The sequence below is a fragment of the Drosophila subpulchrella genome, unplaced genomic scaffold (assembly GCF_014743375.2).
Source record: "Drosophila subpulchrella strain 33 F10 #4 breed RU33 unplaced genomic scaffold, RU_Dsub_v1.1 Primary Assembly Seq354, whole genome shotgun sequence".
Taxonomy (NCBI): domain Eukaryota; kingdom Metazoa; phylum Arthropoda; class Insecta; order Diptera; family Drosophilidae; genus Drosophila; species Drosophila subpulchrella.
In genome coordinates this window covers 5718438-5742142 of record NW_023665577.1, presented here as the reverse complement: position 1 = coordinate 5742142, position 23705 = coordinate 5718438, and the positions used below count along the sequence as shown (strand labels likewise).

The window sequence follows — 23705 nt, the reverse complement described above, 5'->3', positions numbered from 1 at the left end:
ATTGATTTTAATCAAAGAATTCTTTAGGGATTTCGTGACTATAAAAGATTTTTACAAAATTAAATTTCCAACAGGATTTATAAATTATTTTTAAAATTAACTTTTGAATATAGAAGTACCACGAAGTAGGATAGCTTAAGCAACTTTTTAAGCATTTTTCTGTTTAAGAAAGTGCTGTGGAGCTTTATTATATTTTAATTTACTTAATAAAAAATTTAAGAGAGACATAATAAAATATGTTGTTCATAATTGCAAAGTTTTATTTTATTAAGTAACTATGAGTAGTGAGAGTTAATAAAATGTATACTTTGATATTAAGTCAAAAACATTTCAACCAAAAACCTCTTAAATTAGGAAGTTCCAAGTGCCTTTCACGACATCCACAAGTGAAGACAGCTTTATGGAAAATCCTTAAGTCGATAAGCATTTCATATATGTCACGGGTGTTAACAAGGGGTTAATTCCTAGTCGAGGGTCTTCGGGAAAATATGCAAACTGCGGAAGGCACGGAGGCCGTGGAAAATGCAACTGGCTCAGCGCGTAATTGACCGTAATTGATTAACTGCAGTCGCCGCTCCGGCCACAAACACACGGCTGACCTTGCCGGCCTCATTTTCTCTGCGCGGAAATGGGTGATCGGAAGGGGGGGAACTGGAAAATGGTGTGGAAAATGGGGAATGGTTCGGGGGTACCGCACCGAGAGAGATCTACGAGATTTATGCTACTCACCAGTCCCAAAGCTGATAAATGCAGCCAAACATTTTGCACCTTTTTATTTTGGTTTGTCGTTAATTCGATTTAATAACTTAATTGGCCTTATTGCCTTAATTGAATTGCACTAATTTCTTTCTCGCGCCCGCCTTTTCGCTTTTATTGTAATGAGTTTTGATTTGATTATTCGATTGGCTGCAAAAACTCAATTAAAACTTTTCAATTGAAATGCGGCCTCTTTTTTCGCGTTGTTTTTCGCGTGTGTGCCTCAGACTTTTTGGGGGGCACCAAAAAACCGACAAAAAAATGTGGAATTGCAGCCGCCGTCTAGTTGCAATTGAAACTGCGAATGTGTCTATTTTTATTGGAGGAGGACCGCAGATTTATTTGTCGACGCTCGACGAGAGCAAAAAATTTAACAAAAAAAGGAAACCAAAGCCAAAAGTCAAAGAGAATGGCAGGGAGCAAACGAAAAGCTTAATTTTTATATTGATTTTTTTGTGTTTCACATTTTTCAAGAAGATAAACTCAATTTAATTTAATTCTGTTTGGTGACTGCCTCAAATTTGTTTATGGTTTGCATATTCAATGCGTATTGAAAACATCATAAATATTGTTTGAAGCCTCCCCGAAGCGAAACACAAAGAAAAAATAAATCATCTCCAAGGAAACAATAATTCCCTTGTCGAGTATTGAACACGAATTCGGTTTTAATGCCAGTGAACGGGTCGAGTGGACAAATCCAGATACGACACACACGGCAAACATTTGTGAAGCCCAACACTCGATAACTGCTCTATCGAATGACAACTTTAATGCAATTTAACGTCCGCAATTGTGAGATGCAGGCCAGAATGCACGGATAGATGCATCTGCAATGAGCCCGCTTCGAATGCATTTAGCCAAATGAATTATGGATTGCCTTTATTGAAGCTCCGGCACATGCCTCCAACGGAAAGGCAAAAATGTTGGCTTTTCGACCCATTCGATTCTGTTCGGTTCTATCCTGTCTGTCTGTCTGGGCATTAAATGAATCCCTTACAATAAAAAAAGAAACAGACAGAAAAATGTATCTGCTTTTTAGAAGGTTTTATGCAAATGAAATTCTTTAATCTTAAACATCAAAATCAATAAATATTTTTATACAAAAATGTGATATTTTATTCGTTAGGGGCCGATTTCAGTAATGTAATATCATGTTAAATTTTATCATTGAGCTAAATTGCGGTTACGAAAAATTTTATTTTCTGTAGACGGAGTTTTCCACGGAATCATGTGATAACAGACTATTTTAAAGATTGCTTGTTCGTAAAATTAACATCACAATGAGAAAACGAATTTGTCAACCCAAAAACCCCAACATAATGTCAAATTTGCTTGAAAGATATCAAACCTTAACAATTTATTAATGCCCTAAAAAGCTAGATACTTTAGTATTAGTTTCTTTCAGTGCCTGAAACTTGACTCGTGCATTAAAAGCAAAGTCCTGTTGAAACTGTTGCGCAATAAATAAGCAATTGATCCGTTGTTAACGGCGATTCAGGGCCAGACTTTTTCTATTCCTATTTCTTGGCCAGTGTGTGCGGGTTAGAGCCGTCCGTAACCGTGGCTATTTTACGCCACAATCAACTTTGGTCAAACAATTTTATAATTGCCTGCCTGGCGGTCGGCAATTTGTATGGCTTTCAATTACCGCCTGGCGTTTGCCAAAAGCGCAATGGCTGAAAACTCGAAGGAAGACGTGGCCCAGAGCAAAACGCACAATAAAATATTGGCGGTGGCACAACAATACAAAATCAATACCGATTAAGCGATAGGACTCTCGTTCTCTCTCTGGGGTCCTTTGAGCTGGGTTTTTATTTATTTATGCGGGCTGGCGAGTGAGTGAGGGAGGGGGAAAATGGATGCCTTGCAGCTTCTTGATGTTGCAACATTTTCCCTCACAGTTTTTCCCCGCTTTTCGGTTGACAGACGCCGCTAATGTGAGCATGAAAAATTACCACAAAAATATTTTATGCACACAACGTGGAGGGCACAAGAATGTGCCAAAAAAATATGTGCATATAAATGGCCCACATACTATACCTACTTTACTGTGTGTACCCATATACCATGGTGAATACTATGCTGAAAGATGATATAAATTTGGCATACAGCCAGCCCAAAAAGCGACGGGGCTGATGGTAATGATACACAGCATATTATGCTTATTTATATAACATATTACAATGGGGCCGATTAGAGGTCATCTGGCCAATGTGTGTTTATACCGAAACTGGACTGCCACCAACCACTACTCCCCGAGAATTTCCCTTTTTGTTCCGTTTATTATTTGTTCATATGTTCACAAATATTTGAAAGCCGATGGAAATATGAAAATTGACGATGAGGCCTAAACTATGCCGATAATCGAGTTCAATTCGCTTGTTTGGCATTTGATTGGCATGCGAGTTTTCCCCTTTTACCGATGAGTAATTTCTATAAAATCGCGCATACGACCTGTGGTATGCACAGTGGAATTCCATTATCTCTGATAGCTTTTTGTGATATGTATAATTATAATTTGAGGTCGTGACCCGCCTGTCAGAAAAATGGAATATCTTGATGTGGGTTTGATAGGAGCTACTTTTGCCTACTTATCGGGGACTTGTTTATTTCTGGTCCGAGTTTAATTGCTGTGACATGTGCAACAGCCTATCTGTCACCCACACACCTCTAAGAACTGGAGACACACCTGCTGGGGAGTTGACCCGCAATCCAGCCACCAACTGCCCGCAATGACGTCATTACCAACAACGACAAGTGCCACTCAGGTTAAGAGGAAAAGGGAGAGAAGATGGGAGAGAACCCGGCCAACAACTTCCACCGGCCACTTCACTTTGAATTGGCCATGGCCATAGTCGGAAAAAGGCGGCCCACAGAAACTGGCCAACTTAATTAGTATTGAAACCTGCCCCTTTTGCTTCCTTTTTTCCCTCTTTTTCCTCGACTCTTGTAATACGCTAAGTGCAATTATAAATACTCATCAAGCAAAGATTCCAAAGTAGTTAAAGCCCTAGCAAACCGAAGTGGAACAATAAATAATGTGAGAAAAGTACAACAAAACTTGGGTGGGTCGGGTAGGAAAAATCAATAAACAAGAAAAGCGAAAAGTTGAGATACAGACGAAGACGGCAAATATCTGAGCGACCGGCTGAAAGTGTGACAAACTTGGGAGCGCTGGGGAAAACTGGCCCACACATTGAGATACACATAGATCGAAGAACACGGAAAAAAACTATAGTTCCAGGAAAACTATTTGAAAACATGTTTTGAAGCTTAAAAGACTTTTGTCAGTATTATTACAAAAAATTTCCATTTAACAAACCCTTTTAAGAAGACATCGTTCTCGATAACAGGTATTCATTCGTTTAAGTTTTAGTTTTTTTTTAATATTCTTAGTAAACTTTAAAGAACTTTTATTTTTCTCTCTGCCGAAATGTTCTTATGTACTTTTGGGTTTTATTTTTCGCCATTTTCTTGAGAGCCCTCTGGGTATTTGGCACATCATGACCTTGCCCGTCGCTTTTGATGAGTTGTCAATGGGCGGAGATACATGCGAATATGTTAAGGGTATGCGAATTTGGGCCAAAAGTGTTGCATAATATTTGCCTGGGGCCTGGAATGGCTGGAATGGCCGGTACTTTAACAAATCGCCTCGGTTCACACGTGATTGTGGGGGGCAAAAACTGTTTGCTTATTGCATATTGATCTCCCTGGGCAGTCAACCGTTTGTAAAATTTGCATTTGCATTCCGCAAAACAATTGAAAGCAATTAAACTCAAATCAATCATTAAATTGAGTGCGTGTGTATGGGTAGCGGATAATGCTTAATGGCATTCGACGGCCATCTGTTTTTGCAGGCGATGCATTAAGCTGAAATCATAACGATACGGTGGCCGATGGCCAGCATAAATCAGAAACGGATCGATCCATGGTTTTGGGTTATTAATTGAGGCTGGCAGAGAGTCTGGGGATTGTTGCCAAAGCCCGGAGCTTTGATGTTACCTGCCATCGGAAATTGGATTTTGGTCCCAAGTTCGCAAAGATGCAATATGCAAAGGGCGGGGTAACGGGTGAATCTAAATACTTTGGCCAAGTATGATGGAATCAAAGTTTTGTTTAAACAACATTTAAGCCCGGCAGCAGCAGCAACAGCAGCCGCCCCAATTCAAAGTTGCACACTTGATTTGCCAGACAGTGTGTGCTCTTGAGGAAGAACAACGGCTGGGTTAGAACAACCCCTGACCCTCTCTGGACCCAAAACAACATCCGAAACATTCCGGAGAGGAGGTCCTCGCCACAGGGCATAAATATTCATGGGTATAGTTGTGCGAGGGGGCGAACGAGAGGGACACATTGAGATGGATAGAGATGCACACGGACAGATGCCTCAACATAGCCGGTATATACAGTAAAAAACAAGGGGGTTCTAGTTTATATTAACTAATTAATGTTGATTAATTATAAAGTAAGTGGTGGGTAAAATGTTACACTTCTAGTAACTCAGAAAAATTGTATTACAAAGATATCGCAATAAATATTTTTGAATTTTTCCTGTACAGGCTGTTCTCATTGTTTAAAGTTGAATATCTTTTTAAAGACCTTGGGACATGAATGGATGACCATTTCGAATTTAATTTCTTTGACATTCCCTAGCCAACTATCTAGTTTGGCCCAGTGTGCTTATGTATGCGTCAACTTCTGCCCAGAATGACACTTGATGATGGAGATTTTGTTGCTTTCACTTTTGTCCTCCTCGTGGTGGGTGGTCGTCCTTAGAGCCTCCCAGCTGGCTGGCTGACTTGATTGGCATAGACGCCAAACGAGCGGAGAGCAACAGACGTGCATGCATCCTCATCCTCATCATTGTCGTCGTCGTCATCGTCATCCTGATGATGGTTGTTGTCCTCTGGTGGGTGCAATACCATTTTATCTCGCTGTAACCCACAATCAGGAGCCAGGGCACGTCCTTCTCGAGGAGCAGCGAAGGCGTCAATGCAGCCCAGGCGGCAAAAAGGACAGCAAAGTCGCGTTCTGCTCCTTCGTAACTCTGTCTCCAAGGTGATTATCAATGGATGCCTATATCCTGCCGACGTCGCAGGGAAGCCAAAGTTCAGCGTTAGGGGAAAATCGCTAAGTGAGCATGGGAAGCTGAATAAGTCATTGAGAAGAAATTTCATCAGGCCATCAGGAGCTCTGGCATTTCGCTAATGCTCGCTTTCATTTGCGCCTGGCACAAGTTAAAAATTCAAATCAAGGCAAGGACACAGGCACAGACACTCTGGCAAAGAGTTTATCAGGGAAACATGAGCGATGGCAATGGCGGCTGTCATTCATGTTGCATACTAATTTAAATACGTGGCACGCACAGGAAAGTCGGAAAACAGAGAGGGGGCGGAAACCTGGAAAATCCTGCCCACTCACTCACACCCTCGCATCCAGAATGCGGTGCTGTTACCCATTTCCGCTTCTGGCAGCAGCACAAAAGCCACTCGAGTCCTTGCCTCCAGGATGTGTGCCATGTTTATGGCTGCCCCTCACTCTTCCTCCCACTTCTCCACTCCATCTCACTCCCTCCTATCCCCATCTCGCTTCCTCGGAAAAACCCCTCCTGGAAACAAAGACAAGCAAAAATATTTTGCCGTTTTTAGTTGTCGCAAAAAGTTTGCTTTTTCTGTGTGTGGAGGGTTCTATGTGTTTGGGTTCGAGCGCTTTTGTTTATTGTGCATTTGTTTGGCATTTTCTTGCACAGCTTGTCGCCAAAAAAAATTGGTTATAGGACAAAAAAATGTAACACGAGTTGACCAAAAACAGGGACAAAAGCATATCGAAGGCTATAAAGGAGTTCGGACACCACTAAAGCTGGATTTTCGGTATTGTTTTCTGCTTTTGTAATCGGAATTACGTTTGCTCGAGTTCTGTGCGTTGATAAATCCTTCTATAGGATAAGCTAAGGGAATATTTTCTAGAAAAACTGAATAAAACAAGGAAAAATACTTGACGACAGAAGTAATAATTGAAGCACATTTCAGGAAATACAACATTTATGTAGTAAAATTCTTTATTCTTTATTTTCTCGGAAAACTTTATGAGAAAGTACAAGTAAAAATCCTGAAAGACAAAACTAATAACTTAAATACATTTCAGGAAATTTAAAAGGTTTTTTTTTTCTTTCATCTACTGTAGTAAAATTCTTCAAAGAATATTCTTAAGGAATCCTTAATTTTTCATCCCACCCACATTTTGCATAATATATTATATCCCCCACTGCATTGTGAAAGTTCGTTTTTTTACAGCCTGTTTCTTTTCCTTGTAAATGCTCCACCATTTCGTTTCAATATTTGTTGTTTTCCTTTTCTGCTGTTCAGTTCTTGTGTATAATATATACACATATATTTGGGTCTTGTTTCGAGTATGGGTATTTGTCTGGAGGGAACCCGATGGCCCCGTCCATTCAGACCATTGTATATAAATGCAAATTGTTATTGATTATGCCACACATATAAAACTATAAAAGACATCAGAACACTCTGTCACAAACACGAGCACTGGGTTTTGTACACATGGCGCAGGGTTTCTACGATTCGTCTGCCATCATAAATTTGAACATTTGCAATTTTTGACCCACAAGAAAAAGCTTTGTTTGGTTCTTTTGCTTTTTCGTGAATTTATTTCGAGTAAATTCAATAAGAAGACCCGGCAAGACAAACTATTTTCATTTGCACGCCAGTTTAGGCAGTAAACTAAAATATCACCCATTCGCCCCGATGGACGACCATAAATTCATTTCGAAATGCACTTTGACTGCTTGACTTTCCGCTTAGAAGTCGAAGTTTCGGCAGTCAAATGTGGTATACACAGAGATAAAATTATATTATTATGGGGGACATTGGAAAAACTTGATTTGTCCCTAAGTATTCCCTTATAAATCCTCCTAACATCTTTTTGATTTAATGGTATACACCATGTTTGTTCCCCAGAAGGTTGTGTTTGATCATGACCCACTTCATATTAGAAGTTCAAATGTTAAAGTCAAAAGGTTATGGTTATTTTCTCAATGTACGGAGTTCAGGAGTGCGAAAGAGACCGCCTGGCTGTCATGCAGAGTTTGGCAAACAGTTTGCTTGCGGCTGCACAACTCAAACAGTTTAGCAAAAACTTTTGCCACTGACATTTGCCCCGACAGCAGAAGTTGCCCCCACCTCAGAGAACGTGGAAAAAGTGGCGGTTGAAACGGTGACGCAGGAACATAATGACTTCTGTAATTACGACCGATCCCCCCTGCTTCACCCCTTGGAAGATATATCTTCCCTTCTAGCAATTACCTGCTGAATCGACTGTCCAACTTTTAATTGCCGAGGCATGCAAAACTCAAAATCAGCAGCAATCCGCGGAGCACGCACCAAATTAAGTGGATTTAAGGAGGTTGAGGAGACGCATCCAGCTGATTGCAGTTGCAATTGCTGTTGCCATTGCAATTGCAGTTTCGTGTGCAATTCTAATTTTACACTGCACTCGGAGGGGCCTGAGAAAATTGCAAAATGAAATGCACAACATCTCGAATCTGGGTGCCGCAGCCGCAGAATTAGGCAAGGCCATTATAAAATTATGAAAAATTATGAAATTGCGAAAATTGAAAAGCCGAGGATGGCAAGTCATGTGAGAAATCGGGCACACAGACCCCCATTTTCACTCTCTATCTCTCTATATACATATAAAAGCGATGTTTATCGGGGGAAATGGGAGCAAGCTGTAATTTTCATTTCACCTGAATAAGTTGGCGTACATACCGAACTCATCTATTATTCAATTTAAGCCAAACACAATTATCTGAGAACTGGGAAATAATTTTCCGGGCAGCACCCAACTTACAAAAAGTAGAAAATTCCTTGATGGGGGCCAGCCGCAGAAAACTTTCGCTTTCTGAAAAAGTTGTGGAACTGTTCTGGACTCCTTTTCTCGAGAATTTAAATGTGAAAAATCAATATAAGTACCCACATTAAAGAACCTGACTTAAAAAGTTAAGTACATGAAATGTGCACACACAATTATTTTGCTTTAGTATTATGCCAATTTATGGTAAGATTGCGTGAGACTTCAATAAAAGCCAGGAACTACTTAATATTTATTTGACTTTTACTATTATGGTAATTACTAGGCAGTTCACCTGCATGGAAACTACAATTATTTCTTGAGAACTTTAACCCTATTGTTAAAGAACAATAATTGTAATATATGTTGATCTAGCATAAAATAAATTTAACACGCACACAATCCCATTTTACTTAAAATATTATTGCAATTTCTGCAAAGTTTGCGTGAGACTTTAATGAAAGCCAACTTCTTAACTTCTACCACGTATTATGGAAATCTGAAAGCATTTGAGGGATTAGTTTGTGAGACCTTAACTTTGGGCAGCTCTGTTGGTCGGTGAAAAGTTGGCCGACTCATGAATGTAAGCCCCAACTGAAAATCCAATTTCAATGGACAGTGCTCCATGGTCACCATTTGAATGCATGGCTGCCCACAGATGGGCATTCGAAAGGGGTAGTTTAATTGAATAAACCGTAGTAAACCGCCGGACGGGCTTTTCATTCAATTTACCATCGAACACGACCGCTCCCCCATTTTACAAGCGCCAATTAGTCGAATTAATGCTCAAATTTGATTTGTATTAAGCGCTCGGCGCGACTGGCAACCATGTGGCAGGCTCCATGTGGCAGGAGTAGAATATCCTTGCCAGCCATGTTCTTGCCTTCTGCATAATATCAGCGGCAAATGTGTAGATACATTTTTCAAATAACTTATTCATTACGGGGGAGCAAAGGTGTGCATGTGTGTGTGTAAATTATTCGCTTTCAGGCATAATAAATTGCCTTAAAAAGGAGCCGCCAAGCGAGCTGCCAAAGATAGCAGAACTTGGCAACAATTTAGTTGCCTTTTGTCCTCGTTGTTGCCACATTCTGCAGGTGCCGCACCGCTTTGTATTTCCGCCTACCCACCGCCCACACAAACAGTCCCACTCATGTGTCGCCAAAAAAGGATTTTCTAAAGGCAAGAAGGATGCCAAAAGAGGGGCATACACTCGGAAAACAAAGCTCTTTAAATATCGAGAATACAATAAATATCTATACTTTTTTAAAATTTTCTGTGCATATTTTAAGTTTTAACTATATACCAGTATGGGCTAACAATAATTATATTGAAATGGGTTCAAGTATTATTCATTTTTTCAATTGGGTCACTTGAGTAAACCCATTTTAACTAAGTAAATATATTTATATATTTTTAAATTTAATAATAAGAAATTTTAATAGTGTCATGTAGGTAGATTTTGCTGTGAGTTGATTATTGGGTTCGGTAAGACAGCTTTCTATATACGGATCTCTTTGTATTTCGCTTTGCATAATCAAAATACCATTTATTTTTATATATTATTTAATTGTTAGTATCCTGCGGACTTTTGGCCATGTTTTTCCTCTCTTCAAAATTTAATTTTGGTTTTTATGTAATTTAAAAAAACATCTTCCCAAAAGCGCTCATGGCCAAATATATAACACCCTACAGACTTTGAAAATCTTTTCCATTTCAACCTCTTATTCCTGATTTTCTAACAAGTTAGGCCAAGTCAGAATAAGCCGCATGGGTCCCGAAGTTTTATAAGGAGGTGAGGTCCTGATAAAAATGGAGGCTTTCACTGGCCAAAGTTTAGTGCTTGTGGTGTCCAGTGGACGAAACAAGTAGGTAAAGGTGGACAGCCCTCGAAAGTACGCCCACTTTGGGCTGAGAGGTGAGGTATGAGAACTCAGCTTTCAGAATTCAGGACTCAGGACTAAGGACCATGGACTATAGACTATGAACAGTGGGCTCGGCTCCACATCTCGGCTAAAAACATCCACGACGACGACGACTACGAAGGTTTTGGCCTGGTCTTCGTGAGTCGCAGCGCTCCGTTTCTGGCACATAATCATTTACATAATATACGTGAGCACCATCAGCACGACCACAGCGAACTCGGTGGCACAACAGCAACGGCAACTTGGCCAGGATAATTTCACTCTCGCAGGACGCGAAACGATTTTTGGGCAACTTCATGTGAGTTGAGCGCTGGTTTGCGGGCGAAAATAATGCCTCGTTTATGTAACAAGGGAGCGCGCACAATTTCTAATTCATTTTTACTTTTCTTTTTTTTTGTTTTTGGAATTGCGCGTGGCACCGAGCCAGCCCCGCCCACCGCCTCCTGCGCCTGCCGCCTCCCGACGCGCTGCCGTTATTGCGTTTTGGCCAACTTCCGACGAGGAGCGCGCGTTCTGGGCCACAAAAGGTTCGTTGGGAGACTGACGTGGGAAAGTCGAGTTTGCGTCGCTCGGATTCGGGCTCGGCAAAAAGGACACACAGCTGACGAGGGGAGTTGCGAGTGAAAGCTAATGGTCGGAAAAGCTCAGGCGAAAGCTTTCGAGGGTGGATAATAAAGTTACCTTTGAGAAATAAACTTTAGATGAAGAAAAAATGATCATCCTTTCACTTTGAAATATTGGAAACAAATATATTTAAGCTAATTGGTAATATAAAGAAAGATGAGGTAATAAGGTTTATGTGTTAAAGTGATGTTTAAAAAAAATTTTAATGGAATTATTTTGATAAGTTTTGAAAAAAAAAACAACATTTGTTCTATATTTAAAAATGAAATAGTATAGTTTTAAATTAAATAAGTTAATTCCTTAAAATTCGAAGCATCTATTTTTTAATAGAGAGCATCTCTGAGTAACCGATTATCATTTAGGCTGAGCTTTCCCTCACTTCTGATTACATATCCCGTGTTTTTTTTTTATCTTACCCACGATTGCATTACGCTCGTATCAGAAATCGTGAAACCACTCAAAACCTCTCCGAGTGAAAGCTCCGGGCAGCTCACATGGCACCCACATGCCACACAAACCTAAAACCTCCTGGAACCCCCAACCACTTATGGTTTTCTTGTGTTTATGCAAAAAGCATCAGCAAAGGTGAAGCTTTTATTTCTAATTTAGCCCGAAAATACAGTGAAGAAGCCCCGACAGCATGAAAATGAGTTATGGACAGATACAAAGTATATCCGTTGGCTGGTGAAGCCGGAGTCACGGGACCATTTTTCAGATGGGAGCGCGTGCGAGGTCATAAAATCGGTGCTAATGCCAATAATCCAAGACGTCTGGGGCTGTCGGCTTTAATTATCATTGAAGCGCATGCGAGGCCAATTAAGTGAACCTAGCCATAGTCAGACTCTGGCCAATAACTCACCTCTGGGTTTTAGCCGATGTGTTGGCCAATAGACTCAATAGCCGGTCATCATCGACATCGGGTTGCGGCTGCAAAGAGAATTCGAAAGCAGAAGTTAGACATTAGTATGCAGACGATGGATTTGGTTTGCAGGGGAGATGGCATAGCAAACTACTGGGAAATCGTGTAAAAAACGCATATGTCAATTAAAAGCCTATAACAAAAGGCAAGCGACAAACAAGAGGCAACAGAAGTCAGCTTCGATTCCCACTGACACAACACACAGCAATCGCAGCACGCAAATGCAAAGTGATGCGTGAGGGTGAAAGAGTGGAAAGTGCTGTATAGGATGGGCTCGGATTGGATGGGATGGTATGGGGAAAGTCCCTCAGGGGAAGGGTACTGGTGGCACTTTTGCTCACACAGGTCACGTGCGGCCAAAACGACAAAACACGCGCTTTCCAGTCAGCCGTATTTTGAGTTCGGTTCGATATGTTTTACATGCACCCAAAAAAACTTCAAAGCGCTTCCTATCACTTATATCGTAATTGATTAAAAGAGCAAGAATTAATCTTAAGTTTGGCAAGCACATAAACGTTTCAAAAAAATATTGCAACAATTAATATAAAGCCAACAAAAGATTACCGTTTACATAACAATTAAAAAAAATTATAATGATGTATTTTGATAAACAAAATGTAACAATGAGATGTGTTGCTTTGCTTTGAAACATCCATTTCATATGTCACTTAATTTCAATTTATTACCGATCAATCAACAAACATCCTGTAGTCAATAAAAAACGCGGAATTCATCAATACAAATATCCTTTTTCTTTGGTGTAAAAATTCAAATTGGCTTAGCCAGAAAAAAATGGTGAATGATGTCGATGGCTATAAAAATGCATTTACCTTTCAGAGAAGTTCGGACACTGCACTGAATAGCCAAATTGAATGGAAAATTGTAGTCGGGGGCAGCTTTTATTCAAAACGAATGTAAATCAAATGTGTGTTAGGAAATGAGTTTTGCCAATTGAATTTGCATTTAATCAAAGGAATTGGGTCAAAGTCAAATTAATGAAAGGCAGGAATTAAAGGTCGTTGGGCGGGAATGGCATATGCCATTTAACAATCATAATTGAAGCGTTTCCCTCTGAACTTTCACAGCCAATTTGCCGGAGGTCAGACTACAGCTGCAATTACTTGTCCGTCTGTCTGTCTGTCTGTGTGTGGGTCCACTGTGCGAGTGTGCTTGTGGAATTGGAAACAATTAGCAAAGTGTGCAGGAGATTTAGAGCGGAATGTCATAGCCCTAATTGCCCAGGAGCCCACACAAGCAGAGGGAGAAGGCACGAATTTAATGCCGGAGACATGCAAAAATTACATCCTCAATTGCAGGAGGCGACGACCATCGTCGTTGTCACTCTCACACAAAAGCGCCCAAATTCAATAAACAAGGCGCTCGTGCGGCCAGGATACTATGTCTTCCGTCTCACTCCCTGGAATCCCTTCTTCTCTTTCTCTCTCTTTCTGGCCAACGAACCGTGAGGTTTCTGCACACTGTAAAAATTGTTAGTATCTGTCTTCTACAATTTTTTAATCGTGTAATTCTTTATAGAAACATAAATCGAAATACTTTATTTTCAAGGTACCTTTATATTTTAAGCCCCTTAAAAACTGTATCTCAAACTTTTTTTTAACAAAATGAATAAGCTTTTTTATGATACGGGATATTACCTAATCGATGAAACCCTGGCTTTTTTAAAATATTATTCTAGAAATAACATATCATAAATGAGGAGGCACTTAGTCCTAATTATATAGAAATTAAGGTTATATTAACACCTTATACCAATACCTTATAAAGGCTAAGTAAGGAGTTAGCCACTTACTTTGTAATCTACTAATTATCTATTCACCTAAAAAAATATGTGATCATCTATCAAAAGTCCCTAACTGCCCAAGAAACCAACTGTTTTCCAAACATGAAAATTTAATCAATTTTAATGATTGTTAAGGAAGATATCTCGGCAAGGTGGAACTAATATTTTTTTACGTGCTCTGCAGCTGTTAGATTCCAGAGTTGGAGACAATGTTGGTCATGTGCGGGTGGCTTGGAAGCAAAAACGAAATCAATTGCACTTGCCAAACACTCGCTGGCCGAAAAGTAGGCAATATAAATTTGCACACAGCTGCCATGCGTCACCCACCCACACGCACACACATACACACAGGGAGGGAAACAGAGGCACACTCACATGCACACATTAAGCCATTAGTCAGTGGTCAGAAAACGACGGCAACATGGAGGCAACATCGATTTGGTCGCGTTTCTGCGTGCAGCACTTTCAATTGAAATCTACACAATGGCCACACATGCGTGGGTTAAGCCATGAAAATGGCTATATTCCCTTAGCCCCCATGGTCCATACCCCTTCCAAACCCCTTCCATACCCCTTCCGCACCCCTTCCATACCCCTTCCAAACCCCTTCCACACCCCTTCTCGCCACCGAATCGAAACCCATTGAAGTGAGTGTGCAGCGGAGTAAACTGCACGCTCCATTGAACGGCCAGCGGGCAACGTATTTCGCCAATTACGGCAACCACCTTTGACAGTTGGCCAAAAGGAGAGCCCAGCCAGAACTGGAAACCATCGGAAACCACATCGGGGCATCTTAAGGTGGCAATTGATTGTCGTAAACAATGGAGTCTGATTTAATGGAGAGCGCTCCGCTCGGACAGGCGGTAAGCTGATTTAAATTATCGCACTTGTGCGCTATTCTGGCCCATACATAGTTCTATTTTGGCCAAAACACCTGGCCAACAATCGGGATCCCTCCTGTGGGCAGTTTATGGGTTGGCTTTCAGTAATTTATAACGATATCTCATGCAGATAATTCCCCATACAAATTATCGAAAATGTCTTGGCTTAGTGAATTTTATCATCGAATGAGAGTATTCTCAGCAAGGCTATTTATTTTGGCCTATGCCAGCTGCTTTGTATCCTAGTAAACCAATACATATTGGTATATTGTCGGTCTAATTATAATCACAAAAGTTTAATATATTAGAGGAATAATTGAAAACATTCCGTAGGGCAATTGACCCATTATTGTGAACTGTTAACTGCAATAGCAATCAAAATTGATTGCAATTTATTATACAGCAATTTTAATAGCAATGGCTACGGTGTGTATTAGCCTGGGAAATTAATAAATTATATATAGTTTTCTAGAACTGATGAGGCAGGATTTCTTAACAAGATTAAATGCTCAAATCACGGAAACCGTTCTTTTTAAACTGCAATTAGGTTAGAAACTGGTTCTCTAAGGACCGTCATTAAATATTCAATAGTTTTCCCTTCTGTCATAATCTCGTTTAGCCCGGAGGAATTCATTAACCCTTGTCAGCCGCCCAGGGGTCGTTGAACCCGTCCTCTTCTTTCTGGCAAAGTGTTGCTGTCAATGCAGCAGCCTAATGCATAATTAAGTGCGCCTGTGTGAGTTCGTATCTGTGTCTCTGTGAGCGGTGTTCAAGTGTGCGTAAAACGCTGCACCTTGTTGGTGCATTTTTCTTATTTTTATTTTTCCAGGCTGACACACTTAAAAGACTGCAACTTAAAGTTGCAATCTCAGAGCCTCGATTTAAAGCCCGTTAATGCAAAAGTCACGTTCATGCTGTTAAACTGGCCGCAAAAAAACTGACTGACTGAAAAAAAATAAAACCTTACCGCTAGCATCTGCTTTTCGCATTTGACATTTTGCCCAGCCATCGGCAGCTAACTTTGTATGGTAACAACATGATTTGCGCTCACAAATTGCCGACAACTTCCGTTCAATCCGTTGATTTTCACCCAAAGACAGCCGCTGGGCTTTAGTGTCGGTATCTGACGGATAGATAGTAGATTGTATCTGCAAGTACATCCTCATTACACAGTGCCTTGGGATTGGTTTGGTTGCCCATCAATCACTGGCTGCAACATAATTTGCCTCATTGATGGCTCTTTAAAGTGGGTCAAAAGGTGATTTTTCCCTCTTCAACCAAGACACTCTTTTTTTTTTCTGTGCCATTTGGCTAATTTCCAAGGCTTTTGCGGTTGGTGTTCGGTTTGTGAAAATGCCAATTGCCAGTTTCCCATCAAACCGCTGGCTACCGGAAAATCTCCGCACTTCAACGAGGCAAGATAATCGCTCCAAACTTGAACTTGATCTTGAATGCAAAACGGTTCCATATGCCCGACCATGCATGCACACGCCCATATGTATTCTCCCCCCGATTATATCATATTTTCCTACGCATTTCCACTCCACTTAATGCCAAATTATCTGCAGTGGCAGTCGCGTGTTTTGTCTGTACATTTCGATTGTTTTGTTGTGTTTTTTTGTGTGTATATCTTTTTTGCTACTTTTGTTTGGCTTTTCAGCACAGCTAAATGTTCCCCGGCTGTGCAGTGTTGCATGTCGCAGTGTGTTTTTTTATATTTTTTGTTTTAGTTGCTACTTTTGCTGTTTATTTTACCTAGCCGTTTTTTGTGTGCCTACAACTATGTGTGTTGGCCGAGCGAATGGACAAACGAACAAGCGCACAATTAGAGCGCTCAAAGTCGCGTAACACTCGCCAAATGCCGGCAACTTGGCGAGTACGTAGAATGCCAAATGAGCTGCCGTTTAGTACGGATCTGCTAGATATATGTATCGCTCAGATGCACCTAAGGGTATCAGGGGTATATTCTAGGAACTAGAATTATTAGAATTTTCCTCAAGGACATCATAGATTAAAGCATTACAATCAAGAGACACACATCATTAGCCTAAGAATTTTAGCTTTACTTTAAAATAGACAATATATTTACCTTTGAAAAATAATATTTATTATAACCACTCATCAGACTATATGCAATTTCAATTTTCATACCCAGTAATATATTTTGGGTTACAAACATGGTTCATACAAAAATGTATTAACGTATCAATATATGAATATAAAAGGCACAAGGTAAGGGATTATTTTGCATTTTTCGAGGATTGAAAATACTTTGTTATAAGTGAATTTAATCAAGTGGGGATTACTTTAAAGGGGATGAAATTGATTTAGAAGAAAAAACAAAGATTTTTTATTTTACAAACAATTTCAACTTAGTTCTTGCCCACAGTAGTAAATATAAAGTTCATTTTATAGGGTGTCCCACTCTGCCCAACCATTTATTTCAGCTTCCTCTCTGCTTCAGTTGTTTTCCATTCTCAATTGGGGTTTCGTATTTAGAACGTTTTATTTTTCTGTTTTCCAGTGACCGTTTGCAATGTTAATTTTTCAGCTTTCCATTTCAATGAGCTGAATGACATTTTGTGCAAGGCAATGGCAAAACTAAACCAGACCAGATTGAACCGAGCCGTTGACAGCCTGGCCACGATCTATCTATCTGTAATATCTGGTTAAAGATTGGAGTGGGAAGTAGTAAAGCAGAGTTTTTTCAGCTCTTGCGCAATTTATTGGCTCTGCACCTGCACAAGTTTGAGTGGATCGAAGTATCGAAGAACTGAGCTCAACGAATCGAGGTGATCGTGCCGGTATTTTTTAGCTGGGTAATTTTGCTGTCGCAGCATTTGGCCATGGTTCGATCATCGGATTTTCAGCTCACCTGACTGCTAATGCCGGCAGTTCCGTTACTTTATATACACTATGTGCCACGCTTCATCAGTTAATTTCCCGCTCGATCAGCACATTTTGTCTGCGCTTTGTATTACATTAAAGTTGCTCCACGAGGGAGCACCCAATAATGGTAATGTAATACCCGCAATCAGCACTTTCTGCACTTTTTATCCGGGTGGTAAAAAGTGGGAGTCACTGTCTCAGTCTCAGTCTCATTTTCAGTTTCGTACCCAGTCAGTCAGTCGGAAATTGGCGGACAAGTAGCTCGCTTATCAGCTGCTTTCAAGTCACCAAAATCACGTTGCAAAATGGCAGCGACAAATTTGTTGAGGGGCCAAGTCGAGGAAGCCAATTCTACGGCCTTTGCAGCTGGCCGGCGAAAATTGCATTGCCAAATCGTCTCTCTTTTTCTCAGGGATGCGACGGCTTGGGCACTTGACAAAAAAACGTTATGCTTTTCAATTTTTAATTATTTTAAAGTAATACTTTTTACGTGTTTGTCCCCAGCACTTGGTTAAACTTAAAAATGGAGGTTAACCATTAAATTAATATCATCTGTTTATGTCCTGTTTGTATTCTCTATAATTAATACCACATTTATTAAAGATTTTTACATTCAATTTAAAAAATTATTCTTCAGGTCGATCTTAAAAAATTTAGTAATTTTTATAGGACAACGCTTTGTTTTTTACTTAACGACATAATATAAATCACATTTCCTAGGATTTCTGTTTTCAATATTTAATATTTTTAATAAATACTTGGGAATTTATGGAGTGTTTCAAGATGGAACCTAAATAAAATATAATATTCGAGAACAAAATAAATATTTGAGATCTGTTTTCAATATAACTTAACAGAAACTCTTTATAAGCAAAGCTGAAAACTGAAAACAAACACTTCAAGTTATAATTGTTCTTCAAGACATGATAATTCTTAGGATAAGCCCTTGCTTGTTTGTTTAAAATGGTTAACTACTAAACTATTTTTATGAATTTTCGTGTACAAGCAATTTATATTTAATATTTGTATATTTCCAATTTATCTTAGGTTGAAAATAAAATTTATTTTTATCACAGGTCCAATTTCTGGCAGTGCATCTGTGGAAGACACTTGTCTGAAGTTCGTCGCTGCCATTTGTCATGCGATGCCGTTTTCGCTCCGTCTCCCATTTTGCACTGCTCCGGGAAATTGGCGCTGGCATTTGGGTAATTTTAATGAGCGGCGCTTGTAAGAATTTGCGACAATTTGACAGCAAATTGCCAGGGCAGCCAGCAACAAACTGCAACTGCAACTGCATCTGCGAGATGCAACTGCAACATCTGCGGGAGTGTCTGCTTAGAGTGGCTGAACAAAGCATTTGTGTCAAAGTTTCCAGACTTTAAGTTGCAACATCGCGATGCGCTTATCAGCAGCAGGCAGTCGATTCGAAATGTGGGGCACGAGTAGCGATAACCGAAGCCAAATATTTGAAATGCGACAGTAAATTGATTGCATTTAGCTGAATAAATCAACCAAATGATGTCGACCGAGCAACTTAATAATGAGCTGCACTAGTTTGCCCATAAATATCCCCCGGTCCACTGACAGTCGTCGACCGCAGAGTGTTCCAAACATTTAGCCAAGCCACGCAATCCCAGCCCCATTCCCCAGTGCCACGGAAAACGCGCCCTTTGCCACTTTATGTGCGGCCGGTCAGTCCCGAGGCCAGCCACAAATGTTACAGTTTGCTTAGCAGTGCCACGCCCCCAAATCCCGCATTTATTGCCGCAGGGAGAGGTGTGGTCGTACACTTGGAAAATAGTTTAGAGCTATCCATAAAATTACAGTTACTAAAACAATTCTTAATAATCATATTTCCTACTATATGTTCCTGAACTGATCTCTAGAATTGATTTCTAAATAATCCGTATAATGTTCCTATTGTGAAACATTTTTTAGGCACCCCTAAATAAAATTGAACTATTAAAGTAATCATTTAAAATCCATTGAAACCCATTGAGAAACCAAATTTCTAAATACTTTGAATGGTTTTTATCTACATTTTTTAAATATAAAACGAGTATTCTTTTAATGACCTAATCCTTAGTGCTTTTTAAAACCCCCTATTAAAAGTTACTTAATTGTCAAAAAAAACCGATAAATGCCACGGCATATTTCAAGATTTTGAAAGGTTATCAATGTTTTTTCAGGGCCTGATATTGTTACCCAAAAGAAACATTTTTTTACGTTTTTAATAATGTTTTCGAGAGAGATTTCGTTTCCAAATTCATGATTAGTCTTGTCAGTTTAGGCCAATAAATAGTTTACTAAAAGAATTTTATGGTATAAAAGAAATAGTTATTTAAACAAAAAGTAGTAGCAGTAAAAAGTAGTAGTAAGAAATGTATTATTTTTCGGAGTGTAACAAAAAGTGGGAGCGAAATCGATCAAACTTCTGAGCCGCGTTCGTGCAACTGCATAGATTTTGTGCAATGTTTGGCCAACGCAACGGCAACTGATTTACCACGGCCCGCGGCTGGAATTTCCGAGTAAATGTGAATGGGGGTCCCTCTCACCCGAAACTTTCCTCCGCCCCCCGCTCAAAAATGAAATCCCATTCGGACTTTCGCCCCCTGCAAACGACCATCGAATCGAAACGAGACGAGACGAATTTTATTCATGGCGCATTTGGTATAAACGGCGTTTACATATTGAAATCTCAAATCCGAAAATGTGAAATGTGGAAATCTCTGCAAATGGAAAGTCGCGGAGCAAACACACGCACATTCCCATGTGTGCTGAAGGGTTTGAGCTTATAAACTTGTTGTAAAAACTCATAAAATATGAAGAGAAAAAAGATTGAAAATGTATCACCCATGGTGTTAACGAATACCAAATTCCCTTTTGAACATAGAAAAGCTTTCTTTGGTTGAATGCAAAACAGATTAAATTATGTAATATTTGTTGGTATTCTTTTATGGAAGTGTCATTAAGTTATTATGGTCAATAAAAGCCAAATTGTCAAAATAAACAGTTGCTTACTACTTTTATGGAAATTAGTAAGATTAAGTAAAAGATTTTCTTGGACAGAAACATAATTGCTTGCTTATAATATAATCTTCAGTTTAGATTTATTCCTTTACTTATCAACAGAAAATGAAAAACTTAGGACATCTTCAAGACTTTTATCTACCCGATTAAAAATAGCTTCTGCAGATGTAGCAATTTATTTGGTTCTTCTTCCCTTTTGAGTGCGTGACAAATTCTCTAAAATAAACTTTACTCATAAAGTGTATAAAACGAGACCGCATTGTGGATGTGAGCCAGCAAATTCATGCTGCATCAACTTTGAAAACGAGTTTTGCGTGAGCCCAAAATCAGGCTGGTTGGCCCAAAACCTCAGTTCGTCCGGCCCCTTAAGACTGCATTTCACTCGAATAATTGAACATTTTCGGTGACCCAATTTAAGGCGACGCCTGAATATAACAAATTGCTGCATTGGGCCACACCCCCCATTTTCCATTTGCTGCCCGTACCCGCATTTTCCCCCTTTCCCCTCCTGAACTACCAAGTTTTCCTATTGATTTTGTCGCAACTTAACTCCAAGAGCCGGTCCTAAAGTTTTTCTGCAGCCCGAAACCTCGGCCCGACTTGCTGACACGTTCAGTTTACTTGGAGTTTCTTTGAGTTAGGAGCACTATATACTTATATACGTGCAATGGGCGCCATGTGTGTGCGCACTTGTGGCCAATAACTTTCAAATGGCCAAGTTTGAAAGTTGGTAGGAGCCACGGAGCCACAATCATTGAATGCCACCAATCATTGTTCGCCGTCAGCGGAGCAGCAGCTGCAGATTCAATTAAACTTTGGCTTCACGCTTTCGATCAGTGAAAGTGAGTGAGTCGCCATTGAATGTCGTCCAGCCATCCATCCCCCATCGATTGACCAGCAGCCACAATCAATTGCACTGCCAATCGCAATTGCAATTGCATTTCCAATGACCATTCCAGTGGCAGTTTTAGCCGCATTGACAGTGGCCATAAGTCAAGTGCATCGGCTGGCAGAGGCCACTGAACTGGGGAGAAAAGTGAGATGGATTTCCATCTTGACATTTTCTAGTTTTAAAGGTCAAGAATGAAAAGGAAATTTGTTCAATAGATGTATCAAGTTGATCCAGTGAAGTTAAATCTAGGGAAGTATCCTGTTAGTTGATAATATCATTAGTTGATACTTCATTAGACTTAAGTGACTTTAGCATTATTAACATTAAATGAACAATAATGTTATGACTTTTAATCTGGATTTGGATATTCAAAATTAAATCAAATGTTTGTTTCCCTATGATCTTTAAACCAAAAGAGCACAAGTCTATCTAGAAAAACACAATAATTCACATAGAATCAATTTAATTAAAACTGAGAATAAGACTTTCCACTTATAAAATGCATATAAAGGAAACAGCTTTACTAAACCAAAAATAGTAGTAGTAAATCCAAAGATTTAATATTATATTAACATTTTTTTGTTTGTTTAATCCATTCCTGATTTTAATAATTTAAACTATGAATATATTAAGCTTAACATTTATAGTTATCTTAAAGAATTTAAGCTTTGCTATTATTATAAAATCGTAAAGTGTCCAATGTTAATATGACTAACATCGCATTTAGTATTTTCAACAGGCAATGCATTATTTTAAAATAATATTATGCCATTCAATATGTTTTAATTTCATTTAAATATTTAATACGAAAATTCAAATTCAATATGCAGATATACATTTTTACGGCTTCATTTTTATCGCTCAATAAATAAACAATATTACATATTTGGCAAGGAAACCTTAGCACAAAGCAATTGGCAAATTGATTGCCCCCTTCAATATTCGATTCCCGGAATGTATGGATTACACCCACTTGATCGGCAAGTTCACTGCCACCCAGGACCAATTGTTGCAACCCGAAACGTCCCAGTGCAGCAGGGCACATATGCATGAATTATAATTCGCCAGGCCTGCAATTAAAGCCAACATCCGCTTTAAATTGAAATCGAAACTGCATGAGGGAATGGAAATGGGGATCCAGTAAAGTGCATAAATCTAGCACAAGCACGAGCGGCCAGAACAATAGAAGCTGCAAACTGCCGAAGGGCAGAGCCGTTGGTAAGTGAAGGGGGTGTACGAAATGGGGGTTCTTAGGGGGGTCTGCAGATGAGGCCGCCGGCTGGTGACGGCGACGCTCAGTTGCATTTGGCCGGAGGAGCAACAACAGCACGCTTGGCCAACGCTGCGTGATGAAGTGGCCATGTATGGACGAGCCTGTGGCTCCCACTCTCCTACTCTACGATTCTTGCATTACAAGTACATAAAGATATGGTATATATACTATATATATAGAAAATTGGCACATTTTACTCGCTTTTCAACAAGTTCAGAGAAGCGAAATGGAACGCACAACAGGCAACAATGCCAAGCAACCAACAAGACAAGACCACACACGGAAAAAATCTTAAGAGAACAGGGAATCAAGTTTCGGAACTACCCATATATGATGGTAAAAATCGAGCACTTTATATAGTACCTCTAAACATTAAACATTGAACAAATTTACCCAAAATATTACATTTCCTTTTATTATTTATACACTCAGGGAAAAACACCGTGCTAAAAACAAGTACAAACAGCCTTGATTTAAGAAAAATTGCATGCTTAACATTTAAGAACGTTCGTGCTCAAAAAATTCTCATATTGAGCACATTTTGGAGTTTTTATGTCTGCCAACCTTAATAATTCCCAACTGTTTATTCTGAAAGTACTCAGTATATAAGGCGCATAAATTAGGTAGTGTTAATGCCCGTGAGCGGCAAGTCGTAAGTAAACTTAAAATATTAATATTATTTATATATATCTCGTTTATTTCGTTTCAGTTTCCAATACTTATTTCTCTTACTAGCATAAAATAAAAACTCATTTTAGTTTCATAATATTTATATATTGATTTAAGAATTATTCGTCCTTAAATCATGCCTGCAAATTTCTTACTTTATTATTAAATCGTTCTTGT

The 23705-nt window shown here is 39.5% G+C and overlaps 1 protein-coding gene across 16 annotated transcripts in view; it reads right to left on the bottom strand.

The window, feature by feature from the left end:
* Nucleotides 1–23705, bottom strand: part of LOC119560542 — a 55958-nt gene that overhangs the window by 21373 nt on the left and 10880 nt on the right. For 10 of the 16 annotated variants that reach the window (XR_005221028.1, XR_005221027.1, XM_037874047.1 and 7 more), the window contains exons 1-2: nucleotides 10729–11079; nucleotides 730–915 (exon numbers count right to left, since the gene is read on the bottom strand). Coding sequence is in view for 13 of the 16 variants with exons in the window: in XM_037874047.1 (XP_037729975.1) it covers nucleotides 730–761 (32 nt within the window). In the remaining 3 variants the exon portion in view is untranslated. Of the gene's footprint in view, nucleotides 1–729; nucleotides 916–10728; nucleotides 11080–12033; nucleotides 12102–23705 lie in introns of those variants that run through there. The other 6 variants (XM_037874033.1, XM_037874035.1, XM_037874036.1 and 3 more) reach the window with 6 other exon arrangements.